The sequence below is a fragment of the Elgaria multicarinata genome, chromosome 1 (assembly GCF_023053635.1).
Source record: "Elgaria multicarinata webbii isolate HBS135686 ecotype San Diego chromosome 1, rElgMul1.1.pri, whole genome shotgun sequence".
NCBI classification, from domain to species: Eukaryota; Metazoa; Chordata; class Lepidosauria; order Squamata; family Anguidae; genus Elgaria; species Elgaria multicarinata.
In genome coordinates, this window is record NC_086171.1 from 75,067,044 (window position 1) to 75,081,969 (window position 14,926).

A 14,926-nucleotide genomic window follows, 5' to 3' on the forward strand; every position below is an offset into this window, starting at 1 on the left:
GGAGCACGGAAGGGATCCTCTCTTCCATGCTCTGGGCGCCCTGCATTTATGACTAAATGGGCGGTTTTGCCTGCCCGAGTAGGGAGCTGTGGAGTGGAGTGGGGTGAGGGAGGCCACACGATGCATAGGAAGCTGCTGCTTCGGTTTCCTCCCCTCCCTGCCCCTGGGGCTTCTCCCCTTTTGCCCTCTCTACCCCCCATTTCTGAGCTTGGAGGCTGATGAGAACTGCGCTGGCTATGAGGGGGAGTGGGAGGAGAGAGTGACTTCTGGGAACCGACCTACCATATTTCTTCAATTGTAAGACACCATCGATTGTAAGACGCACACTAATTTCAGTACCACCAACAGAAAAACAAACCTAAGACACACCCGCGATTCTAAGACGCACCCCATTTTTAGAGATGTTTATATGGGGGAAAAGTGTGTCTTAGAATCGAAGAAATAGGGTAGTTTCCTAGAAACTGAACAATCCTATGGCTGTCTAGACAGTGTCTTGTGGCCATAAGATGTGCCCTAAGTCTCATTTCTCAGTGTATCGCTGAGTGAATAGTGCTACCATGTGCCTGTTTGGGTGGGTCTGTGTAAGGTATAATATTAGTTTGGAATAAAGGCTAACAATATACATTCTAAAAGTTCTCCACGATGCTGATATAGTCTAAATGACTATAGGAATCCAGCTTCCATGATTAAATATAAAATTAATTGGTATTTCAGTTGAAAAAAGGGTGAGTAGATTTTGGAACATTTAGAAACTAGCATTGGAGTTGGATTTATACTTGATACAGAATGCAAAAAATGAATATCAGTCGTCTGAAATTTACTGCCCCTATAACATGGTTTTTAATTTATGAAGAACTAAAGCAGGAACTTCTGTATAATTTTTGCAGTACTGGGCTTGATTTTTTTTGTACACCATATTTACTGCATCTAAATGTGCACTCTGTGCATTGCATATGTACAACTGGGCATTTTGTTGAGAGAGATCCTCAGTGCTGTAATAAGAGGGGATTATCCCTCATCACTGAACATAAGTTTTAACTAGTTACCTTCTGGAGAGAAATCTCAACCCAGTACAAATTCTTGGATACGCATCCTCAATGCAGGAAGAATGTCCTGATTGAAATGAGCTCTAACATGTATTGTTTGAACATGTATGTCTCTGACTATCCAATATGTCCTGGAAAAAGTGAGGGTCTGGGTTCAGTTGAGTCAGGAGTAAGCAACATGTGGCCTTCCAGATGTTTTGGCCTACAATTCCCATCTGCCCTTGCCTGCATAGCTAATCGTGAGGTATCATGGGAGTTGTAGTCAATTTGTTTATGTATTTATTTAAAACATTTAAATCCAGCCCTATAGCATTAAGATCTCAGAGTGGCGTACGGATAAAAACATACAGTATAAAACAAATATACATCGTTAAAAACAAATTAAACCATGTATTTGGGGGGCTGCAAGTTGTGCATCCCTGAATGAAGTCATTATGGAAATGTGTTATGGGATATGGTTTATGATTCAGAGAGCAATCCTATAGCCCCTACGTAAAGTCTAAGGCGGGGAGCATAGGATATTTCAGATTCCTCGATCCGAGGCTGGAGGTAAAGCTCCCCCCTCCCCTCTCCTTCCCCCACACAGGCGGTGCAGAGAGAACTGCTCTGGCTGCCTTTACGAGTTCGCAAACACGAGCTTGGAGAGGAGGGAAAGATAGTGGTACTGTGGGTGGGGAGGAGAGAAGATCGGGGCTGCTGGCTTATGAAGAATCCTCCGGCCGCCCCAGCCTCCTCCTCTCCAGCTCCGCAGATGGGCAAAGCCACGTCTAACAAAAATCCAGGATGAGAGGAGTGTGGATGGGCAGATCACCTTTGTGCTCCTCCCACTCTGCCTAGGATCCCTTTCATATATTTTATTCCTTTACCAAACCCTTTCAAATACAATTAGAGCTTGATCTGGTCCAACTGAAGCTGACAAATTATTATTATTATTATTATTTATTTATTTATTTATTTATATAGCACCATCAATGTACATGGTGCTGTACAGAGTAAAACAGTAAATAGCAAGACCCTGCCGCATAGGCTTACATTCTAATAAAATCATAATAAAACGATAAGGAGGGGAAGAGAATGCAAACAGGCACAGGGTAGGGTAAACAGGCACTGGGTAGGGTAAAACTAACTGTATAAAGTCAGAACAAAATCAAGTTTTAAAAGCTTTAGGAAAAAGAAAAGTTTTTAGCTGAGCTTTAAAAGCTGTGGTTGAACTTGTAGTTCTCAAATGTTCTGGAAGAGCGTTCCAGGCATAAGGGGCAGCAGAAGAAAATGGACGAAGCCGAGCAAGGGAAGAAGAGACCCTTGGGCAGGCGAGAAACATGGCATCAGAGGAGTGAAGAGCATGAGCGGGGCAATAGTGTGAGTTGGAGAAGTACAACAGTATGAGACATTTATAGAAAAGTTGTGTTTGTTTATATCTGATTGGAATATTAAGGTTCAAGATGCCATAGATTCATACATATTTAATGGTAAAATTTAAGGTGTGCTGTTTATGTGAAGAAATATTTGTTAGTGTGTAAATTATTTAAATGATTAGGTAAATGTTTTTGTTGATATCTGTCAGTAAGATTTTTTTTAACAGGAAAGAAGAAGAAATATCTGAGATAGCAATTAGTGAGATTTTAGGACCTAATAGTGTAGCCACTTCCTTATGCATAATTTTACTTTATAGGTAGTATTTGGATGTGATTGGCTTTGGGATCAGGCCCAAAGGGTTGAAATGTGAGGCTGCATTAGTTCGGGGCTCATTTGGATTGTGATAATGTATCATTTAAAACTAAATTTATTTTCTCTTTTTAAATAGAAAATGAAACTGTGAAAATAACACCAACAGGAACTCTGCTATTCCGACACTTTAAATATGATATGAGTGGAGTCTACACATGTTCCCTTGTATTTAAGCCAACTACCGAGCAAGATGAAAAAAGCTATTTAATCAAATATATTCTTTATGGTAAGATAAGTCAACTTACATTCTGAACTGCAAGCCTTTTCTTCTTTAACTATTCATTTGTTGAAATTATAAGGGGAAATCCAGTGCACAATTAAACATGCTTAAGGACACAATCCTATGGATTGCATCCTTGCTGCTCGGAAGCCCCTTCCGAGATTCCTATGTCTAGCTGGGCTGAAACTGAAAGGGTGGGAGGAGTGGCAGAGGTGATCTTTGCCTCCCCACCCATCTGTTCATTGATTTTTTGCTACATGGGCTTTCAGCCCATCTAGCAAGGGTCCTTCAAAAGGGGAGGGAAGGATGCTGGAAGAGGCTCAAGATAACTCATATTCTGGCCTGTCCAAACTCCTCCCCTCCCACCTACCGGAATTCCCCCGTTCCCTCCTCCTCTGGGGTTGATTCTCCGACCTTGGAGGGAATCCGAAACAGTTCTTTCCATGTTGGCTGCGAGGGGGTGGAGAAGGGTGTTGGATCTCCGATTCACGAGTTCTGAGGTCTGAGTGCTGTCGGAGGGGGGAAATCCCAAATATCCTATGGTCCCTGGGACCCTAAACTAAGAGATATTTCCTCTAGACTTCTCAATCTGGAAATCTGAAATTGTCATTTGTATATTTCACGAGGTGTTCGGATCCTAAATTGAGATGTACATTCTCATACATTCCAAAGCAGTATAAACTGAATGCATGCTGAAATTTCTGGTGAGCCTTTTAAAGGTTATTGTTTCCCTCCATGTCTAGTGTTATATGGAACAGGGCTTTGATGCTGTTTTTTATAGCACTGTACTAAAAATGGATATTGGGATACCAGAACACTTTTTGTTTTCCATTCCCTAACTAAGAGATAAACCACTGGCGAAGTTTGTAGCACGTTACAGACACAGTGGTCCAGTTCAAGACATAATGACGGGCCAATAAAATGTAGTTGATTAGCTTGATAACAAGTCATGTGTCTACATGTTCTCTCTTCACCTCACTTCCCTTTGTATGCCTGGTGTTGCCATTGAGATCATGGCTTATTTAATCCAGTTTCCATGACATCGGAACCGAGAACAATAGTTGAAACCTTGCTTCTTAAATTTCATATCTTGATTAGTAAGCAGGGCTTAAACCACAATTTCTCAGTTTGGAGGTAATAGGAAACTGTGATTTAAATAAGCTTTGAATCTTAGTGCCAGTGCCAGGTGCATGAGAGGAAGAATGAAATGGGAATTGTTTGTGAGCCATTAGACCATGCAGTAATATTCTTTCATATATTTTATTCCTTTACCAAATTCTTTTAAATACATTTAGGGCTTGATCTGGTCCAACTGAAGCCAACAGAAAACCTTCCTTTGTCTTCAGTTGAATGTTATTGAGAGTCCTAAAGTATTTTAAATATATGTACCTCAATGATTATTGATTAAGGTGAACAGGAGGGGAGGACATTCCACATAGCTGAAAATCTAGATGTACCTATCATGCTTTATCAGTTAGGAATGCACTTCGCATAAGGGGTATGTATTCTGGCAAAGCCATCCTTTACTTTTCTGATGCTAGTGATTATCAGTACTGTCTGTTCCTTGAAATTGAGTCTGTTGCTTCTTGGGCTATGCACATCTGTGTTGGTGTTTTCTTTAAACTTATTCCTTCATATTGTCTTAGGCATTTGAGCAAAATAAAGTTGTTTTGGACAGATCTGTAATATTCTGGCTTACCATAGCAACCAAGCAGTCCAGGCAGCCTCTTGGAGGAATTTGTATCTGATCTAGAGCATCCATAGCTATAACTGCCTCTTAGCAGGAATTTGTGCGGGCATAGTGGCATATTTCTCATGTGCTGTCTTCTTGTAAAGCACTGCTTAGAGAAAATACCTGCATCTGTGGACTTACTGGATTAGGTATTATTTACGTGGTGCATAGTGTACAAGGGCCTCCTCAGTATGTACATATCTGAAAATATCTGAACAATATTTTGCTTTTAGAATACTGTGGAGTGGTTGAGTATTAATCATACATTTTTTCTTCTGCAGCTTATTCTGATCCTAACTTTTACTATGAGTTTTCAGCACGATATCATGCAGCTCCCTGCAACAGTATTTATAATGCTTCTTTTGAGAAGAAGTTACTTCAGATCCTGGCCAAGCTTGTTGTTGAGCTATCCTGTGAGGTTTTGTTACGCAAGTCAGAATGCCATCATGTAAAAATGCAGAGAGCTGGATTGCAAAATGAAATCTTCTTTACTTTTATAGGTAAAACATGTTATCTTTTGAGAAGTTGCTTGAAGAAACATTTGTTTCACGAAGTATTACTGAAAAGTTTTGCCGTCAGCCAAATTTAATGAAAGGCTATTTGAAAAGGTTTATGTACCAAGTAAATTATCCAAATGTAGAGTTGATATTGAATGAATAAGTAGTTTTGGATGACTTCTTAATGTAATAAGTGATTGGATCAAGTAACATTCCTCTTGAAATTTCAGTAGTTTCTTTAGAACAGATTTTTAAAATCAACTTTCAGTTTCCATGTATTGATACATAGTATTTCACTGTTGAAATAATAGAAAAACAGTTCTTTAAAATTTAGACTTTTAGGAAAAGAATGCAGTTTTATTTTTTTTTATTTATTTATTGCATTTGTATACCCCGCCCCATAGCCAAAGCTCTCTGGGCGGTTCACATAAGTTAGTTTGTAAATACATGAAATGATCGCAGACATAATGGATGCCAACCCTGGATTCAAGTTCCCAAGGCAGGGTTCAGACTTTTAAAAATGTTTCTCTGTTGACATTTTAAACAAATTAGGTGCTGAATGTCAGAGACTGATGAAAAATAACTCTCAGCTGGAGATTTTACAATGGCCATATAGATAAAACATTCAAGTCTAAGCAATTTATTATAGCACAAGCTTTTGTAGATTATAATCGAGTTCATCAGATGCTTGAAGTATTTTTAGTTGGCAGGTGCATGTGTACATAAGTGTAAAGGGGGAAATTGTAAAAGGTAGGGTTAAATAGCAATGAAATGCAAAAAATACTATGACAATTCAAATAGAGCTTAAATATGTGCAAAATAAGCACAGTGGCTCTTCACATCTGTAATAATAGATGATAATGCAATCATCTTAACACTGCTAAATAAAGTAATATCTGTAGAGGAGCATTAAACAATTGTGACTATTCAGACCAAGTGAATAGAATCATGCTTAGTTATTAGTAAAGGAGGCACATGGCCTTTCTCTCTCCCCTGCACCAGTGGCAATTTGAGGGTACCTCTTTGTAAATTAATGGTAAGGACTTGACACTGTCAAGTGAGAGTGCTAGCCATACCCTTGACCTTCTTTTTTTTTTAAAAAAAAGTATTATTATTGTTAGTCTCCTTGGGTGCATAAAGGTAGTCCTGTTGGGCGCATTTCGGGGTCCTGACGGGTGCTGCAGTGCCAATCACTGTTCTGAGATGTGTGTCTGAGCTAGAGTATAGACTGTGCCAGTAGATTGTCTGACCCAGACCTATTTAATATCAGACAGCAGATGCCTTCAAAACATTCACCTGGTTCTAATCAATAGTATAAGGAGGGGAACGCGCACATAATGCTTGACCATATGTCTGTATATTTTAAAATAGCAATATGTCTGTGGTTAAAGAAAAACCTTAAGGTGCCTACAAATTTGTTCATGTACCAAAACACATTGAAATGTTAAGTTTAAGTTGCTTGTTTTAACTTTTCTGACATGTAAGGAGTAAACACATTCTGTAGTCGTTTATATTTTGCTCCCTTAGAATTTAGCCTCCACGTTCCCACACTTACCCCTTGGTCTTTCAGCCCTAGTCTTCTTCCTCTGTCTTATACCAAGTCATAGGCAAGGGTGGAACCAAGTAATCTTCAACAATATTATTATTAGTAAAAGTTTTATTAAAGTGCCAGGTGCCTACGCGTTTCGGAAGCGTTTGCGTTCTCCCTCAGGGCTTTAGAACGTTAGTGCCGTTGTCTGCAGAAGCTGGTAGGCTAGTATAAAAGCATACAGTATAAAACAATAAATATGCACAGTTAAAAACAAATTAAACCATGAACCAAGTTAAACAGTTAAAACAAATTAAACCATGAACCAAGTTAAACAGTTAAAGCAATGTGCCATCTTAGTGGATTTAACCATCAAAGGCTTTGTTAAAAAGCCATGTTTTTACTTGGCATCAAAATAAAGTCAGTGTTGGCGACAGTCAGACCTTCAAGGGGAGGGCATTCCACAGTCTGGGTGCCACAACAGAGAAAGCCCTCTCCCTTGTCCCATCATAGCGTATATGTTGCGTTGGTGGGATGCAGAGAAGGGCTCCTCCACCAGATCTCAGGTCTCGGGCAGGCATATATAAGGAGAGGCACTCCCTCAAGTATCGAGGTCCCAAGCCTTTTAGGGCTTTAAATGTCATTTCTTTACCACTGAGCTGTGACCCCATCACATACTTTTAGAATGTACTGTTCCTTGCATCTAGAATATATGGTTATGTGCACAATGAAGATTAAGCTGACAGGAGTGAAGCTACATCCTTTTTCAGTTATGTGAACATGAGAAAATATTTGTAGGATACCTAATTTAAAAAACAACAACAATCTAAAGTCTTGCTTTTAGATAGATAAGGTGAATGTTCTTTAGAAAACAAGAATACTTATGCTGTGCAATGTGTGTTTTTTCCCTTATAAAGCGGAACCTTTTTTACAGTTTCTTCTCTAGATGCCGAAAAAGGCAAAAGTGCTTGTCAGAAAAGCTTATGCGATGTAACAAGAAGATTACAAAAGGTAGTGTAGATCCATCTGAAAAGAAATAAAGATTAGGAGAAGTTGTTCACTCTTTCTAGCGCTTTATCATTTAAAGAATGAATAGAATGGCTTTAAAAAATATTTCTGCATAAATAGTGATACCCGAATAGAGGCTGAAAGAAAAATAGGAAACTTCATGATTGAAATGGGGGACTGGTTCAACTTAGCAGTTAGAGGATAAAATTATAGGTCATCTTGTGGTCAGTAACTGGCTAAAGAACAGGAAGCATAAGGTAGGAAGAAACAGTTTTTGCAAGAGAGGCAAGTAAGTGCAGGGTCCTGCAAATATCTGTATTGAATCCAACACTATTTAACATTTATAAATGATCTGGGATGAGAGTGAGCAGTGAGGTAGCCAGGTTCGCAGCTGACACCTATTTCTTCAAGATGGCAAAAACTCAAGTGCCCTGTGAAATGCTCTAAATTAAGGATGTCCAAACTGTGTGAATGTGCAGCAAAATGGCAAATAGGGTTCAGTATAATTAACCGCAAAGTGATCAGCGTTTGAGTCCCAAAAACATATCACATTTACACTGATATAATCTGAACTGGTGGTTACTAAATAGGAAAGAGATCTTTGGGTTAGTTCATTAAGAATCCTGTTTTGTCCTAGGGGCTGAATTACAATTTGGGAAGGATCTTGGTCATATTCCGGCAGGGGGCAGGGCCAAAGCAAAATGGGAAGGCCAGATGTATTTTGTATCAATTTGGGCATTTTCCCACCAAGCATGCCAAACGCAGCTCAATTCTAGGCATGTCTACTCATGAGTAAACCCCAGTGCAACATCTTTAAGGCATAAAAATGGCAGCTATTTATAGGACTGGTTTGAATACCTTGTTCTTTAAAGACTTACATTTTAACGGTAATTAAAGAATGGGGCATTTAAAGTTTAAATGTCATTAGGTCCTCTCTTATCTCATCACTGATTGGCAATAACCGTGGGTTTTCCCTACACTGTGCTAAAGAAAGACTGTCTTTCTTTATTGCTATGTAGCTCTTATCTCCGAACAGTGATGAGATAAAAGCGGAAGTTCCTGCACAGCATTGGTGGGAGAAGGGGCAGGGCCTGTAAAAGGATGTGGTGTGTCGGATGGGGAAAATATGAGCTGCCACTACCTTTATCTGGCAGCAGCCTTGTGAGCATAAGGTGAGGGCCCTCCATGATACAGTCGTCTGCCTGCCATAATGATGTGCAAACATTTTAGCATTTGTATTACTATTACTGACTACTGTTACCAGTGAAGGTTTTTTCATGACATTTTCTAAGATCAGCTACAATGTATTTAAATGTAAGTATAAATTTACATTGAAAGTTCAGAAGTTATGTAGACTAAGTAGACAAAGAACAAGAAGACTTCTATTTCACTTTCAAAGGGTGGGTTCGGGGATCACTTTAGTTCATGATAGTTTAATATGCCACACCCAGTGACTTATTTTAAAAATAAGTCCATGATGCCCCACTACATGACTGGCCTAATAACCTACTGTGCTGAATCTGACCCTTCCCCCCTCCGCCCCGCTGCAGTCCTCCTGCCTGAGCAGTGGTGCTGTTTCACACATTTATTACAATGCAGCAGGGGTTTAGTCGGGAGGCATCTGATTCACCTTCAAAACCCTAGGCAATTGCACCCAGAGGAGGGAGAATCCTGGGTGCACTGAAAAGGGGATGGCACAAATAAATCCTTGAAAGTTTGCAGGATCAGGACCAAAGTTCATAGGCAGCCTCTCCTTGTCAGGAGGCACTCGATCCACCTTTAAAATCCTGTGCAATTACATCTAGAGGAGGGGAAATCCCGGGTGCATCAAAAAAAGGGGGGGCACAAATAAACCTCTGAAAGTTTGCAGGTTTGAGACAAGTCAAGAGGCAGCCAAGCAATTATATCCAGAGTGGGGTGCTGCAACTGTGTCCGACAGACGACATGATAACCCATGGTGGAGTAAATAACCCACTATGCAGACCATGGGTTATTTAAGGCAAGTAACCCATCATGGATTAAAACATTCCCAAATGATGACACGATAACCCACGATGGGTTAAATAACACATCGTGGGTTATCGTATTGTCCAAACCCAGGAAAAGCCACACTCAGGAGAACTTCACTGGCATCTCTACATGGGTATGCTCCTCTCCTGAGTGCATCCAGCATCTAGGAGAAGGGAATATCTATCTATACCCAAGGTGTTTTAAATCTAGAACAATAGCTTGTTATTGACAGGCTTATGGTTCCTCTTTAAAACCAAAAAAAAAAAAAAAAACCACCCTTGGGCTTCCTTTCCCATTAGTTTTTTCTTTTTTTTACCACACACTGCCTTTTTATTGGCTGTTTTCTCTGTAAGTTAAATAAGGAAACTGCACCCTTTTCTTAAAATCTCCTGTTTCTCTCTTGCAGTGATATATTGGCACTTACCATATCTTTGAATTCCTTACCTAAAATTATCGAAGCTTCAGTTTTCATATTGTGGAGGTGTTGGTCGCAGTTCCATTAAAACAGAATTAAACTGTGCACTTCAATGTAGATTAAAGTCTCAGATATTTCATGCTTCAGTGGATGAATTTAGTCCCTCAATTTAATTCAATAACCCTTCAGAAGACAATTAAGTTTCCCAAGCAAGCAATTGGGAAAAATATTTAGCAACATTAGCATAAAAATGTTTTAAATACACCCTTGTACTTTTAAAATACGTTATTGTCTTCTGCTTCACACCGAGAAATGCCCCCCTCCCGCTATTCATGACAGTGCTTTAGAATTTTCATATATATATATATATATATATATATATATATATATATATATATATATAGTTATTTTGTAATACCAATGGCTTTGATCCATACGATTCTAAACCAATGGCATTCATTTTTATTTATGGAAAGACAAAAGGTCACCTGTCACAATTCTCAAAGGAAGACTCTTGCGAATTTGGAGATTTTCTGCACTGCAGAGAGATATCCTAATTTGGTAATGACCATCTACAAGCAGACTAGTTTTCTGGATGTGAGCTACACATGCATAAGAAGGAAAGCCATGTTGATCACTGGCACATGGGCATGCATTGGTTCTGTGCTATATGGGCATTATCAAATCGGTGCTTGGCATTGTTAATTCTGACAGTACCAGTCACCTGTGGGAGGGTGAGGGGGTGCAGGGGCATGAAAGGGGGCAAACAATTCCAAGCATTGTACATGCACACAACCATCACCACTCGTATGCAATAGAAATTCAGCAGAGTTGAGCATTAGGTATCTAGCTTGGCCCCAGGTACAAGTAAGCTTCAATGGTGGTTGAATTCGTTTTACATCAGCTACTATTTCCTACATTCATCTGTTTTTGTCAATGTAATATGATTATGAAGGTATCGGTATTGGTTCTATCGCTAAGGCTGAATCAGATTGAGCATATTATAGATTCAGTCATATTCTTCCCTGTGCAGAATTTAGCCTATCTTTACCAAACTTCGTGAGAAATCAGAATGTGGGGTTCCCCTCACCCCCCTTACGCATACTGTTCTGATAGTTTTTACTAGCTGACAAGATCAAAACCTGTCAGATACACAAATGGCAAAAATGTCATTTTGTTTTAATGCCAGCATGTTATGTTTCCTGCCAAATTTTTTTTAGACTCACTACATGTGGAAACGCACCTGTTCTAATCTGATCCTCCTCATTGTTGAACAAATTCTGGAAATGTTCCTCAGAAGTCTGTGTGTCTTTAAGGAAATGTCAGTGATGTAGCAGTGATGTATGTGCATTATGTATGATGTATGCACATTACCTCACATTGCCCTTTTGTGGAGGTTGCCATGGTTTTGTCATGCTATATGGCAGACCTGCACAAAGTCCGTTGTCAGTCTTGGGGATAGGATGGTGGCATTTTGGCACAGTGCCATGTCTGCTTTGAAAACAGGTGTAGTTTCTTTCTTTGCTTTAAAATGCTTTAAGAACATGGTTCTCTGGAAGTGCTTGAACATTAAAAGCAACATTTAATACTTTACAGGTTTTTTAATATGATTAGTCATAGGCTTAGTTCAGATGTAATGGTGTGCTTTCATGGTTTATATCCAATGTTAGCCTTACTTAGAGTAGACCCATTGAATGGGATTTAGTCATGACTAACTTAAGTCTCATTCATTTCAATGGGTCTACACTAAGTAGGGCTAACATTGGATTTAACCTCTTGTGCCCTCTTTGAACTCTTTTGTGGCAAGCCATAGTTTGCCATTACATCCTGACTGGACAAGCTGTGGTTTGTGCAAACCATAATTTCCCTGCAAGCCAGAACTGGAAAATAGGACAAAACTGTGGTTGCTAATTCTGGCTTGCAGGAAAACTCTGGCTTGTGCAAATCACAGATCTCCTGTTTCTGATATAATGGCAAGTTGTGGTTTACTACGAATGAGGAAATGTGGGAGGGAATCACAGTGTGCAATGGTAAGAGGTAGTGCAGAAATCTGAGGCTTATTCATGTGGCATAGACATCATAATGATGTATATAATTAAAATACAGATAGTTCCATTTTTTCATTGTTTCTGTTAGTCATTTATAGTCTATTTTCTATGCATGAAGTGAATACTTAAAAATGAAAAAGAAAAGATTAAGATAAAATCTGTTACATAGTGGTTACAGTAATTAAACAATTTAACTTGGTCCCCTTGGTGATGCAGAGAAAGATCTGAAACAAACTTATTTTTGCCTTTTAACAAATTTACTTTTATCTCAGATTACAGGAACTTCATTGCAATAAATATGGTACTTGCCAAGCATTGGGACAGAGTTAATGGTATTGATATATTCTGTACAGATATTTTTATCTAGTAGATAAGAAAAGTACTGCTATTTATTTTCCCCAAGAAAACAATTTCTGTTTACTTCAGGCAAAAGACCTAATAGAGCGATTTTTTAGCCAGCAAGTTGAAGTTCTTGGGAAACGGACAGCACCACTGCCTGAGATCTACTATATTGAAGGAACTCTGCAAATTGTGTGGGTTAATCGCTGTTTTCCTGGCTATGGAATGAATTCTCAAATACATCCAGATTGTCCTAACTGTTGTGGTAGGTAGAAAGTGTAACAAATCCATAAATTACAAACCTTTTTAAAGAAGTACCAGGTTGTTTCTTATTTAAATAGAATCAAAGATTGTGCTACTTGTATTGTGATCTTTTCAGTTATTTTGGCTCATAGGATGACTGCACAGTTTATGATGAAAGCAGGGAAGTCAGCTTTGATACTTCGAAAACTGGTAGTATCCAACAGTGTCTCTCCCCAAGCTCAATCATCTTCTTGGCTCGCCGCTCCGACCATGTTACTCCGCTTCTGAAATCTCTTCATTGGCTTCCAATTCACTTCAGAATCCAATATAAACTTCTCCTGTTAACCTTCAAAGCTTTTCACGGTCTAGCTCCTTCCTATCTCTCCTCTCTCATCTCACACTATTGCCCCGCTCGTGCTCTTCGCTCCTCTGATGCCATGTTTCTCGCCTGCCCAAGGGCCTCTACTTCCCTTGCTCGGCTTCGTCCATTTTCGTCTGCTGCCCCTTACGCCTGGAACGCTCTTCCAGAACATTTGAGAACTACAAGTTCAACCGCAGCTTTTAAAGCTCAACTAAAAACTTTTCTTTTTCCTAAAGCTTTTAAAACTTGATGTTGTGCAGACTTCTACTGTTAGTTTTTCCCTACCCTGTGCCTGCTTACCCTACCCTGTACCTGTTTGCATTCTCTTCCCCTCCTTATTGTTTTACTATGATTTTATTAGATTGTAAGCCTATGCGGCAGGGTCTTGCTATTTACTGTTTTACGCTGTACAGCACCATGTACATTGATGGTGCTATATAAATAAATAATAATAATAATAATAATAATAACGGAGCTCCACCAAATATTTCCATTGCACGTGTTTGTGTGTTAAGCTTGCTCAAGTGCTTGTGTAGCTGCTTTCACGGACATAACTTTATTTGGATTCTACTCTTGCAAATAGTTTGGAACCTAGCTTCTGCTAGTAGAATGACACAATTGGATACTGCCCAGTATAATTTAATTGCTAGTTGATACGTTTACTAATTGATTAATATGCTACACTTGTTTGTCACTTGAGAAATTTCCTCTGCAATTAGTGGCCTATAATGTACATGCTAATTAGGCTAAATGTATATTAAATAACTATATTATCTGTTTATAGGTATAACCATTCAACTTGTTAGATTCATGCCTTTTTGAGTTACATTAGAATAATAGTTAGGGCTCTGCCCAATGTTGTCTGTGTGTCAGTGGACTCACATCTGTCAGTGGAACAGATTCCCCCTTCCACCTTGTGCCATCCAAAACCTGGTCTGGAGGATTAGGGTACCTTCTAGAGCAATTTGGGAGCATGGAGGGCTGCAGAGAGGAGGAGAGAAATGGACGTTTCTGTTGTATTCATGGAAAGCATCTATACAATGTTGGATATTGTCTTGTTGTACTGGAGAGGTTACCTGCTAAGACGTCTGTTACCGTATGTGAAGTTGATTGTGACTGAAAGAAAGTTTGGCTAAGAGACTTAAAAGAACATGAATTCTATCTGAATGTGGACTTGAGTGCCTTATTCCAAGGTTCATATTTTGAGAGTGGTGTGGTGCGTTTTTGTCACATTTCATCCAGTATGGATAGACTTTTAGGCTGCAGGTGCAGTCATCCAGGTCTAACTTGGTGCACTGAAGCAAGATCCTTTATTATGAAAGAACCTTCAAAAGAGGCTTTTTATAGTGTTATGATTTCAAAGGGAAAAGGAGAATGGCATTAGTGTTTATAATATATTGTATAATGTAATATATATTGTATTAGTTCTAAAACCTGGAATTGAACAGCAAATGTCACTTAGGCTACAAGAACAAATTAACATGTTTAGTGCACTAAAAGATTTGTGAGGTGTGAAATAGCATGGTAAGAGCCCATAAAATATATGAGGTAGGATATTTTGTGATGCTTATACTTGTCAGGTTGAAATAGAACCAAGGGAGTTTATGTCTTATAAAGACAACTGAGATATAGTTTGTTTATTGTGCAAAGAAATGTTGTTTGCTTTCTCTGAAGAAAGCTAAATAAGCGCCAGGTCATTCACTCATGTTTTTCTCTTTCTGCTTGCCTTAACTTAAGAGAACAAAAGTATG

The 14,926-nt window shown here is 39.0% G+C and overlaps 1 protein-coding gene across 1 annotated transcript in view; it reads left to right on the plus strand.

The window, feature by feature from the left end:
- Window positions 1-14,926, plus strand: part of ZPBP (zona pellucida binding protein) — a 28,459-nt gene that overhangs the window by 10,039 nt on the left and 3,494 nt on the right. The window contains exons 4-7 of the mRNA XM_063124035.1: window positions 2,851-3,000; window positions 5,008-5,226; window positions 7,686-7,762; window positions 12,659-12,836. Of these exons, the coding sequence (XP_062980105.1) occupies window positions 2,851-3,000; window positions 5,008-5,226; window positions 7,686-7,762; window positions 12,659-12,836 (624 nt within the window). The remainder of the gene's footprint in view (window positions 1-2,850; window positions 3,001-5,007; window positions 5,227-7,685; window positions 7,763-12,658; window positions 12,837-14,926) is intronic.